The 12,988-nt window shown below is 53.2% G+C and overlaps 1 protein-coding gene across 1 annotated transcript in view; it reads right to left on the reverse strand.

Moving 5' to 3' along the window:
* The window catches only part of TMEM266 (transmembrane protein 266), a 170,471-nt gene that overhangs the window by 38,372 nt on the left and 119,111 nt on the right, over window positions 1-12,988 (reverse strand). The window contains 2 exon segments of the mRNA XM_073212231.1: window positions 8,897-9,035; window positions 10,046-10,102. Coding sequence (XP_073068332.1) covers window positions 8,897-9,035; window positions 10,046-10,102 — 196 coding nt within the window.

The following is a 12,988-nucleotide window of genomic DNA, read 5'->3' on the forward strand; positions in this document are numbered from 1 at the left end:
TTCCATTCCTAGATACTAAAGAAAAATGAATAAATAAAAGGTGGTATATCCATACAAAGGAATACTATTTGACAATAAACAGGAATAAAATGTTGATAAATGCTGATATGGATGAACCTTGAAAACTTATGCTAAGGGAAGATGCCAGGCACAACAGATCACATATCATATGATTCCATTTATGTGAAATGTTCAGAAGAGGCAAAGCCATAGTAGACTAGTGGTTGCCTAGGCTGAGGGAGGGTGGGGTGCCTGCTAAGGGGTACAGGCTTTCCTTTTGCAGTGATGAAAATGCTCTAAACTTAGATTTAGGTGATATTTTTTGTCTTGCCAATGGGTTTCAGCCCCGGGCAAGTTCACTATGGATTCAATGTGACCAAAGAAATTGATAGCAGAATGTTCTTTGGGGTGAAAGGGTTTATTACCTGTCTTGTTCTCTGGCAGTAGGTCGAGCACTAGCGTCTCTGCCCCTGCTCAGAGCCCTGGGCCGAGCTCTCTATAGCACAATAATGGCTTACTGCCTAAAGGTGTGGAAGTGGTAGCCTAGCAACAGGCCAGTTACATCATCAGATGGTTTAAGTTCAGTGAGGATCCTGGCCATAGGAACCCCAACTTCCCCACACTCCACCCCGCCAGGATTCTCACCTTACAATCTACATACTTCCGCAATGGTTCCTGTGTGAGAAAGTTGGAGCACTGTAACCGGATTCCACAAAAGCAACAGAGAATAACAACATCTTAGAGATAATAACAACAATAATAATAATCCTCAAGCCAGAGGAAGTTCCCAATCCACAAAGACCTTACAGGTGATTAGACACATGTTTTAATGACATCAACATAGGCCAATCTTGTCCATCAGGTAGGATGCATGCAAGAGTGTGGTCCTGTGATAGGACTGTAGCAGGAAGGGGGTCCCTCCCAGGTCTAGTGTACCCTACTTTTACTCCTTTCCCCATGGGGGTTACTGAAGGGTCCATATTTAGTGCTCCTGTAGGTGCATGCACTGCTCATAATAATAAAACAAAACTCCCCTGGTAAGATGCTCCTACCTCTGGCCGTTCAGGATATACTACTGTGACCTTTGGGGGCCACGCTGCTGTTATACCAGAAATACACAGGAGGCCAGTTTCCAGGCCTTGTCCCCAAGGTGCCGGGAGAGCCAGCCATCGTTGGTCCATGTGTCGTAAGGCCCAAGGCCACGTCCACTCAGTGGAGTCTCCGGGGTTCAGTGCAGCTGGTGCTGGCAGCAGGATGTTAGTCTGGTGACCAAACCTTGGCTTCACTGATTCTCCCTTGGTTTGTACTTGCAGTTGTGTAGGGGAGGCAGCCACATGTGTTAACATGTCTGCGGGGCTCAGGGCTCCCTTTCAGGGTCTCTCATTCAAATGCCATAGCACGGTCCATAAGCAGACTGACCATCAACACAGATTATTGGTATCTGACTTTAGTCGGGATTTTAACAAGCCATGGGCCTCTCTGTCTTGCCTGCTGCAGTAGGATTGTATGGCACAAACTTCTATTTGATTCCCAGCTGTCGCACCCATTCTTGCAGTGCATGTCCAGTAAAATGGGTGCCCTGATCACTCTCAATTACCTTTGGTCGGCCATAGGCAGCAAAGAGACGCTCCAGGCCTCTGTTTGTCATCTGCTGATCTGCATAACGGGTAGGAAAAGCAACCAGAAGTCCAGTAGCTGTGTCCACACAAGTCATCATATACCGATATCCTTCTGACACAGGTAGAGACCCAATGTAGTCTATCTGCCACCTGACGAGGGGTATCGACCCCTTAGCTATTGTCCCATGTTGCCATGGAACTCGGTGTAAGTCCCCTTTGGAACACATGACACACTCCTGCCAGGCTCTACTAACTTCTTCGAAGGTCAAAGGCAAGCCCCACCGATGGGCTACAGCCCACATTGTCTTTTGCCCCACATGCAACAAACGCTGATATAACCGTTGGGCAACATTAGAGGCAGGCTTTCCTTCTAACCAACATATCCAGGCCAATTTATCTGCCTCATCATTTCCTGGGGATGCCAGTGGCAAAAGACCTGTCACCTGGTATACTGTAATTATATTAGTCTGACCACAGGCCCATAAGTCTTACCACAATTCTTGCCCCCACAGGGGTCGGTGACCAACCAGCCAGTTGGCATGATACCAGGTTGGTAGCCACAGGGTCAAGCCCCGATAGATAGCCCAGCTGTCAGTGCAGACAACTATCGGGGAGGGCTCCTGGCTGATCACAAGCCACACAGCCCACAGCCCTGCCCATTGGCTGCTCTTCCCCTCACCATCTTCCATCCATATTGTCTCAGTCTTAGGATGGAAAGCTATGGCCCTCCATTTTGGGGGCTGCCCACAGGTGGAGCCGTCTGTGTACCATGCATCTTTGGGTACAGGGGCTCTTCCCTCCCGATAGGGACTCTCTGCTACTAATGGTTCAAAAGCAAGTTCTTCTTGCTTTTCACTAGTACATGTCACCAGCCCCAACAAGCGCCGGAGTCCTTCACTCAAGGGGCTACTAGAGAGGGCACTCTGCTGCTGTAGGTAAGCACCCCACTTGGCCAGTGTGGGCATTTGTGCCGCACCACTCCTTGGCTTTTGAGTCCAGCCTCGTACCCACCCCAAGATGGGATAGGTGGTTATTACCTTTATCGGGGCCACTCCAGTGATGGGTTCTGTAGCCAGCAAGGGGTGAGACATGGCAGCCAGTTGTTTTTCTATCAAAGTGGATTGTAGCTCTGCCCCTTTCCAGAGTTGTGAACAGAATCCAACAGGTTGGCGAGTTCATTCAAGCCGCTGCCAGAGACCCCAGCCATAACCATTTTCAGTGACATGAACGTCCAGCTCACAGGGCCTTGATGGGTCTATCACACTGAAGGCCTGCACGGCCCTGACTGCCCGTTTTGCTGTAGTAAAGGCAGGTGGACATGTCTCATCCCAGTCCTACCTGTCGCCCTTTCATAACAACCGGTATAAGGGCTTTAGAATTTTTGCCAAGTGCAGGATAAACACTCTCCAGTAGCCTAGAAGACCCAGAAATTCCTGTAGCAATGTTACAGTTATGGGGGTAGGAAAGGCCTGGACTTTATCTATAATTGCTTCTGGTATAACCTTGGTCTTACCCGACCAGACGACCCCCAAGAATGTAACAGACAAACCAGGTCCCTGAACCTTGGTGCTGTTCGCAGCCCATCCTTTCTCCTGTAGATGTTGCAGCAGTCTAGGTGCTGCACCTTCTAGATCCGAAAGAGAATCGGACGTGAGCATGACATCATCAATATAATGGTACAGCCGCCCCATTGGCGGTTTCTCCCATGTAGCCAAGTCCTGGGCTAAAAACCCACGACATATGGTGGGGCCGTGGAGGTATCCCCGTGGATGGACGGTGAAAGTCCATTGCCCTTCTTCCCACGTGAAGGCAAACTGTTCCTGACTTTCCTGCTCAATGTCAATGGGAAAGCAGGCATTAGCAACATCTGCCACATAATGGTGTGTTCCTAGTTCATGGCTGAGGGCATCCATCAGGCCTGCAACGGAGGGGACAGCAGCAGGCATAGGGGGTGTGACTCTATTCAGTTCCCTGTAATCCACAGTCATACGCCAGGAGCCATCTGGCTTTTTTACTGGCCACACTGGGGAATTGAAAGGACTATGGGTGGGCTCCATAATACCCCCCTTTTCCAGCTCCTGGAGAGTCTCTCCAATCTCTTTGTGCCCCAGGCAGTTTGTATTGTTTGGTATTAGTCGCCCGCTGGGGCACAGGCAAAGCTATGGGCGGGTGCTCAGCATGTCCCCTCAGAGCTGCCTTCACCACATGTACTCTCAGTCTGAACTCACCTGCAGTGGTCTGTAAGCATAGACCCCGCAGGGTATCAACCCCCAAAATATGCTCAGTGATGGGAAATATATACACAGTATACACTTTTGGGGTTAGACACCCTATTCCCAAAGGGATTTGGGATTTTTTCACTCTGATAGCCTTACCCCCGTATCCATCTGTGACAGAGGGGGTCCCAGGGAACTGCTCAGAGTTACCATGAATCGGTGAACATTCAGCCCGTGTGTCCACCAGAGCCAGGACACGTTGTAGGTTCACTGGGGACCAATGGATAGCTATTTCAACATGTGGCCTCCCGTCCCCACCCCGTCCCTCAGGGCAGATACCTTGACCTTCCCCTCAGTCAAACCGTGTTCCCCAATCACCTTCCTGTGTGGACTTGAGTGAGGTTGGCTCGCTCCCCAGCAGGAAGTCTTGCAAACACACAGGCTGGACGCGTGGCTCTGTCTCAGGTCTCTGCCTCTTTAGTCTTAATGGCTGGATCTGCTGCTCTGGTTTCAGCTGCTGCCATAGCTCCAGGAAGATCCTATTTGACTTTCCATCTAATTTCCTTTCATCTGCTCATACTTGTATTAAATCAACCCACATCTGGGTCCTCATAACCTTCAGGGGGCCCTGTAAATTCTTCTTGTAACAGGTCTTATTTCTTTCTGGATTCTCGTTGCTTCAGCCTCTCCTAAGTAAGCCCATAGGGCACCTCACTTACGGGCTGCCCTAAATGAGGGGAAAGAATGGCCACTAGAGACCCAAAGAGGGATGTAGGAGCCGTTTGAAGTACAGTATTTCTCATCCCAGTAGTGAAAATCTCTTCATCTGGGCCATAATTGCCTGGACCATAGATGGCATTTCTTATGCCTGGCTCTCATAGCACCTGTTGGAGCTCAGCATTTGTCTGCCATCTAGCAGGAGAGGATGGCAGATCACCCGGATTGGGCCACACAGCACGAAGTGCAGCCATAAGCCAATCGAGGAGAGGGTGACTCCCTGGGGTCTGATGTGCACTTTGTAATAACTGCCTCAAGGTGGGCTGCACTGCCAGGGAAGACAGCTCTCCCATCTCTGACCCCGACAGAACAATCCCATCCACCCCTAAGTCCCACAGCCACCAGCTCAGCCTGAGTATAGGGGTGCACCACAGAGTGCTCCACGACCTGGGGAGGGGCTGCTCCTCTCCTGGGGGAACTCTCAGCTGCTGGGTCTTTATTTTCTTCACAACCCCTGGGTGTGCTTTCAATACAGGAGGGGCCAGTGCCTCCGGCCGCACCCCTTCATCCTTCCCCAGCTCCTCCACTTCCTGGGCTGATGGCACCTTTCTCTCCCCTCCCCCGAGCGCCTCCTCTGTTACACCCTTCACCTTCTCTCCTGTGCCTCGCAGCAATGCCGGGTCAGTCTCCAGAAGGTCTCTTACCTTCAGCTCAATGCTTCACAGCTGATGTTCTCTTGCCACGACCGCCTGTGCTTCCCTCAGGAGTTCATTTTTTCCTTGATGGCCTCTTCCTCCTTCAGGACACCTGGCAGCGCTGCTGTCTCCTCTCCAATGGCACCTTGTTGCCAGCACTCTCGTGCCGCTTCCTCCCGCATCCAGGCCATCTCCCTCCTCAGGGCATCCACAGAAGTCTGCAGCTCATGTTCTCGTGCTGCCATTCCTTGGGTCTCTGTAGACCTTTTTAAGACTGTGAGAAGCAGCCAGCCCACAGTCCCCGCTGCCTCCCGGGCACTCCGCTTCTCAAAGGATCCGCTGACTATACCAAGGGCCACCCCTGCTGCCTCAGGGGTCACCTCCCCTTGACTCCAGTCCTGGGGTGGGGCCCAGCCCTCTAGGAGGCAGTCACCTCAGACCACATACCCACTGGGCACAGTCCACTGTCTCCCCATTCACAGGGGCAGCCCGCTGAAGCACCCCTCCCATAAGGGCAGCCTGTCTTTTTCCTTGGTCAACAATGAACCCTGCCAACTTTGGTCAATTGTCTTGCCAGTGGGTTTCAGCCCCGGACAAGTTCACTATGGATTCAGTGTGACCAAAGAAATTCACAGCAAAACATTCTTTGGGGTAAAAGGGTTTGTTACCCGGCTTGTTCTCCCGGCGGGAGGTGGAGCACTAGCGTCTCTGCCTCCGCCCCGAGCACTGGGCCGAGCTCTCTATGTAGGGCAATAACAGCTTATTGCCTACAGGTGTGGAAGCGGCAGCCCAGCAACAGGCCAGTGACATCATCAGGTGGTTTGAGTTCAGTGAGGATTCTGGCCACAGGAGCCCCAACCTCCCCTACATTTTTCCAACTCTATGAACATACTAAATACCAATGAATTGGGCACTTTAACTGCGGGTTTCATGGTGTGTGAGGTGTGCCTCAATTAAGATGTTGAAGAAAAAGCAACTGGGGCTTTCCTTTTGCCTCTTTATCTTCTTTTCTCCTCCTTTCTCTTCCTTCTTCCTAGCGGCTGAAGTGAAGAGGTGGTGGCTGGCCATCTGGGCCATGGGGATGGCTTTGGAAGGTAGGTTATGTGCAGCAGAGTGACAAAGTAGCAGGAGCCTGGGATCTTGACTTCAGACAGCCCCATACTAGCCCTGGACTGCCTGCCTGCAGGCTACCCGGTGAGAGCAGTGAGCTTCCGACTTGCTCAAGTCAGTTATTCTGGTCTCTTTTACTCACAGATGGTCGCATTGATAACTGATACACTGTGGCTCAGAGAGCAGAGCCTGGGCTCTGGACTGGAGGGCCCGGGGCCTCACAGCCGGTAGCAGCCCCGCAGAGCTGGCAATTCCCGGGCACCACTTCCCGGGCAGTTCTGTGGGCTCTGTGGAGTCTCAGTATCGAGTCCTGGCCTGGCCCCGGGCCCTGCCCTTCACACTCCTCATCCTTCTTGGAACCCTTCCTGACTCCCCGGAAACCTCGACCACATGCTTCTGCTGCCACTGCGTTCTGCAACTCTCCAAATCTCACTCTTCAAATCCCCTTTCCGCCCACAACCTCTCAACCTCCAGATGTTCCCTGGCTGATGCAGGGATCGTGCAGAGGAAAAAAAGGAGAAATTTTGTGTTTGCTTCGAACTTGAAGGCAGCCCGCATATATCTGAGACCCGTCTCCAGGGCCCAGGGGCCACCCTAGGCAGCTGCCGCCTCCTCCTTAGAGCTCTTCTGAAGCGAGTTCACAGCCAGGGCGAGAGCAGCAAATCGGCATCCAAAAGCACGTGCACCACATCCCTATGGTGACGTGCCCAGGGGCGAAGGGATGCCTGGCATGTCAGGGAAAGGGGAGCAGCTGGGAAGAGCGCTCACACTGCAGGCTGTCAAGGCCCATGGGTGTGAGGGTGCGCAGCTGTCCACAGCCGGCAGGGAGGAGCCGAAGGAGCTGCTGTTCTCAGGGGCAGAGCCAAGAACAAGACCCTGAGCGTATGGGGGAGGGGTGGACAGCTAAAAGAGCACTGGGGGGTGCCAGCGGCCCTGGGCTCTGTGTCTGGCTCAGAGCTCTGCTGTGTGACCCTCACCCCTCTTGGACTCTGTCACCCCATCTATCAGATGAGAGGAATGGACAGATGATCTCCTGAACCTGTCCCAGCTTGGGGCTGCCATGACTGGACCCAATCACATCAGTGAAGATTCTGGGTTGGGGGCTCTCTGATGAGACAGTGTTTGCAGGTGGTACATGGGGATGGGAGCCAGGGGGAGGGTGCTCAGTCTGGAGATGAGGGACCCCGGAAGCCACCCTTCCTGCCTCACACGTACTGGGCAAATGCTGTTGGGGTATTCTCATGGCCACAATTTCTGTCATTGGCCACCAAAATCCAGGGCTGCAGTGACCTATATACTACACAGTCTGTAGTCTTACAGGGAAAAGGGAGGCGGCGAGCACATCAACCAAGGTAGCTCCACTCCCAGCCTATTTTCCACGCTGGGGGTCTGCACCAGATTTTGCAGAAGAGCTTTGCTGCCTAAAGGAAAAAAATCTTGGGTGTCCTCATCTATACAACCTCGTCATGCCTTGCTATCTTCCATGTGGCCACCTCGGCCCGGACTGCCCATGCTCCAGCAGAAACCCGCCCCCTGGAGAGGTAGCCAGCCCACCTGCCAGTGGCACTGCCTGGTCCAGGTGCAGGAAGGTGGGCCTCCTTGTCAGGTCCCCAAGGGTCCAAGGACCACCTGTGGAGCACCAGGAATTGGTTCCTCCCTCTTCCCTGAGATGATGTCAGTCTTCCTCTCCATGTCCTTGACCTTTGGCCACCCCATCCCAGCATCCTGTCCTCTTCTTCAGGGACGAGGTTTTGGGTCCCCTCCCAACCCAGGCCTCCCTCCTCTGAGGGACACGCTCTGAGCTGCCATCACCTTCTGGAAGCACATGAGCTACCAGGTCAGGGCAAAGTAGGGAGTGGCCTCTGCCTCTCAGGATGGCAATGAGAGAGAGCAGGTCAGACGCTTTCTGGAGAGGGAGACCCAGATGGAAGCACGTGTGAACAAAGCTGACTGAAGCATGAGATGAAATCCACCCCAAGCCTGCAGCTCCCGTAGAAACATTCTCTAGTTGTTTGCAGGTTAATGGGCTTGCAGGGCCCCCATCTTATCCTTGGTGGATACAGAAGTGGGCTGGACCCTGCAGGAAGTAGCATCTTGACCAGCAACCTGGAAAAAGCCAGTGGTGAGTCTTCAGGCAACAGGGAGCTACAGCAGCTGTGCACCAGCACATTTGGGATACACACAGCTGGTCTTTCCAGAGCAGCAGGCCCTGCTGTAACTCTCATGTGAAGGGCTGGCTATCGAGGCATCCAATAAATAGCTACATCAGAATGAAAGTCTGGTCTCTAAACTCAAGTGTTTGCATGTGACATCTGGACAGCACGTGAGTGGTTCCTAAATAGGTGACATTGAATGAGCAGTGGCAGCTTGGTTTTCTCTGTGCCAGCAGTCTCCACCCTCCAGTCTCTGGGGCTAACTGGGCGATCCTCACTCCCAGCCCACAACACTCGGTGTCTCTCTTCTCTCTATTGACAGCTCCAGTTTCTGGGGCAGCCGCCTGCCACCCCACCAACCCTGCTGACCGTTTTGGACCACTTACCGTCAATGACCCTCTTCACTCGCCAGATCCGGAGCATGATGATGAGGCTGATGGCATCCCAGGGGCTCCTGGGCCCATTGGCCACAGTGGACGCCACCATTGGGGCCAAGGACAGGATGATCACAGCCCCGTCAAAAACCTGTAAGGAGGTGGATTTCAGTGCCCTGGGCCACCTTCCTGAATGTCCTGGAAGCAGGTCAAAGCAGCTGGTGCTGGCCACCTTCTCCAGGATGGTGTCCCCTTGTCAGAAGGTCACTATCTCTGGCTGCCTCTCCTGACCCCCAGTCTTCAAGGACCTCCCCACTCCTAGACGTGTTTCTGAGCACTATCTTTCTTCCAAGCCACCTCAGCCCATCTCCAGCTTTTGTTCAGACAGCCTTGGGCTCCCCGAAGTGTCTTTCTCCAGCATGTGTTTCCAGCATCTTGTCTCTTCTTGGGATGGGGCCTACATTCCGTGTCCCAGCATTCTTGTGACACCCACAGGGAGGCAGGGCTAGGAAATGAGGGGGCCCAGCCGGAGTGATTCAGCCCTGGGCCTTCACCTTCCATCTGCCTGTTCCAGCCTGGCCTTGGTCTAAGATGTCTATGTGCCAGGCTTCTATGTCTGCTCCTAGCATTAGGCCCAAAAAGGCAAAAAGTAGCTGGGTGTGGGGATGAGGAAGGAGTGAGGGGCAGATGCTGACCACCCTGCTTTATCCTGTGCACAGAACTGCCAGCAACAGCTGGTCTCCCCACCCTTCGTCTCCACCCGCCACACCCCATTCCCTTTGCCGTGATGCAGAGAGGCTGGTATGCTCTGCGGAAACCCAGGCTGAGAAATGCTTCTGTGGTTTCCTGCTCAGCCCTCTGACCATTAGGCCATTTTAGAGTGGATTTATTTGTTTTCAAAAACATTTCAAAAGGTTTTCAAAATGATTCAAGAATAACTTTTTTAAATTTTGCAGAACTTCAAAGAGATTTCCTGGCAACTTTCTTCATTCGCCTCTCCTCAGTACCCCCATCATGCAGAGTTGGAGAGACCCCTGAGTCCAGTGTGGGAAGAAGCCCGCCTTGTTTTCATGGTTCCCATCTTGGGATAAATGGGACCGTGACATTTTCTAGCTTCCAGGATGTCTGGCTTGGTGGATGGGGATGGATATTGGTCTTTACCTCTATTTTGTTTTCGATGTAATCCCAGATCCCAAGCACCACAATCCGTAGAACAGTCTGAGGAGAGGAAATAAGAGGAGGTTGCGTTATTGCTCTCCAGACCCCCTTCCCCCAGCAAAGAAGATTCCAGAGCTCAGAATCCAGGGCTCTGCTTCCTTGTTCAGTAATGGGAAAACGTCTTCACCACCCCCGAAGTGTTTTTCAGCCCAAGTGTCCTCCCCACCCCACTGTGAGTGCCCTAGATCAAGTCTGCAGCACGGTCAGTGCCAGCGCCTTGCTCGATGGCCCTTGGAGCTCCTAGGACACATGGACTACACCACGGCTCCTTTGGAGTGATACTCAGGACCGTGTCTCCTGCTCCAGGGTCACCTCTTGCACTCCTGTCTTGCCACACGTCTACCAACAGCAAGCTCTTCTCCCTTCTGCCTTGTCTTTGCGTGTGGCAGGTTGCCCGCGGCTCCCCTCCCTGCAATCTCTCTTCTTTCTTATCCGTTATCAGGCAATAAGCATGGCCATCCCGCCAAACTGCATTACCCAGCCCTTTAAGAGATCAGCACTTCCTCCTCTTTCCCTCTTCGCAAAGACTCCACGTGGCGCCTAAGCGTGGTGGTGACCGTCCTCAATTAAGGCTGGGCGACGAGAGGGAAGTGGGCCGAGTCCCCCCCAGCCTCATGCCGCCAGTGCGCCTTCACCGCCCCTACAGCCTGTGATCCCGTGGGAGAGAGATGAAGCCTGCCTTGTTTAGAACCCTCTGTTTTTCGTGTTCTTATTACAGCTGTGCGGGGGGAATTTGCAATTCCCAGACTCTCGCGGGGCCATAGCCGTTACGACACCAATAGGCGTTTCTTCCCGCAGCCCCTGGGGCTCTTCGCTCCTCCCCCCTGTTGTCATTGGCCTGGAGCCTGCCAGTCACCGGGGCCCCGCCGCCGGAAGGGGCGGGTGGAGAGGCGAGCGCCGGGCCGGATGGGCGGGACTGGGGAGCGAGGGCGGCGGCGGGAGGGAAAGGTCGCAGAAGTCTGTAGCGGACGGGTTTCTCCCGGTCTAGGTCCCTATAGACTTGTTTCCGTTACGCCGGTTTATTTGCCCGGGGCTGGGAGTACGCGTCCCCCAGAGCTACAAGCTGCCTGTCCTGTGTGCTGACCAGCAGGGCCCCTTCCCCTTTCTCCACCTAGCAAGAGCCTTCCTGCCCTGGTCTCTGCTCGAATGGCATCTCTGAAGTTCTTCCCCACCTCCCCAGCTCAGGGCCTGTTTCTCTGGTATGCAACTATTTAGTGCAACACCAGTGCCCCTCCTACAGCCCTTTATGGCACCCTGTGGTGATTGCCTGCCTGATCCCCTAGTTAAGGCTCCGGAGACCCTTCTGATTTCTCTCAGTCACCCCTAATCCCTGGCATAGAGTAGACCCTGAGCGATTTATGCATTTTGAATGCATGAACCAATGCATTCATGAATGGCCAATTCCCTAAAACCCTCAATAACCAATACCACCACCTTCAGGCGCAGTTTACTCCCCAAAGGAAGTATTTTTCTCCAAAGAAGATACTTAAAAGCTGGTCCTGGTCCATTTGTGTACAGGCCCTTCCTTGAACCAAGATGACTAATTTTCAGTAATTCACTCCAAATGGTGTCCCTTCTCCCATATGCCTGTAGTGCATGGCCAGCCTATGAACTCAACAAAACTGCAGAAAGCCCAAGGGGCGCCACCCACACTTGTGATACCACAGAAAGGCTTGGCCGGCAAAATTCACTTCTGCCTTATAAAAGAATATCCTGATTCATGAAGGGATGAGAAAGATGAGAACTGGATGCAGCAAGCTATGTCACCATCTTTGAGAAAGAGAAGGTCATGCCTGACAGCCACTCCTGGTCTCTGATCTCTGGGCCAGGGGACCCATGCTCAGCTGCAAGGCAGCTCTATGTGGGGTGGGCAGGGAGAGATCTGGGTTGGGACCCAAGATGCCTCGAGGTCACAGCTTGGTAATGGGCTGGTTGTGTGGCCTCGGGCAAGTCTGATCCTTTCTCTGCGTCTCAGTTTTCCCTTCTGCCAGAGGGATCTGTTAGATGATGGCAATCTTCCAGTTCTTTATCAGGCGAACACTTGCATCTCCTGTATGCCAGTAAGCGCCAGACCCTGCCCCAGCCCTCCTCACACGTGACCGCCGTCTTACGGAGAGGGAAGCTGAAGCTCAGAGGTTAAGGAAGCTACCCAAGTTCACTCACCAATTGGGTGGCGAGTCAGCGTTTGGATTCAGGGGTCTTTGACTTTACGCAGTGCACTGAAGCTGTTCAAGAACACCGCCTACGGCTCTGGTTTCTCCTGTTGCTGTTCACTCCATCTGGATGTGCTGACCTCGAGACCTTGGTGTCTGTCTCCTCTGCAATGTTGCACCTGCCACATCACCCCGAACTCCCAGTTGTGGGGCTCCTGCCCAGCCCAGACAGGGCAACAGGGCCTGGTGCAAATGGGATTTCTCCTGCTGCTGCTTCCCATCTTTTTTAAAAATTGTGTTAAATTCACATAACATAAATTTTTACGATTTTAATCATTTTAACAGTGTATTGTGGATAAAGTACATTTACATTGTCATGCAGCCATCACTACTATCTATCTCAAGTTTCCATTGTCCCACACTGAAACTGGGTACCCATTAAACACTAACTCACCAGTCCTCCTCCCCACAGTCCCTGTCAACCCCCACTCTACTGTCCGTCTCTGAGCACAACACTCTAGGAACCTCACAAAAAAGGAACCATATAAGCAAGGCGGCCCTTAGCTGAAAAGGCAGCAGCCCAGGGGATGCGGGGCTGGGGGATGAGCAGGGGGTTGGCCAGGCTCGACTCAGCCAGTGACCCCTGGGAGCAGAGGAGCCGGAAGCAGACAGCACCGAGCCGCTCTAGGAAGGGATGGAAGTTTAAGGACTTTCTGGGCCAGAGCGGTTCCAG

This window comes from Manis javanica, chromosome 8, assembly GCF_040802235.1.
Source record: "Manis javanica isolate MJ-LG chromosome 8, MJ_LKY, whole genome shotgun sequence".
Classification (NCBI taxonomy): Eukaryota; Metazoa; Chordata; class Mammalia; order Pholidota; family Manidae; genus Manis; species Manis javanica.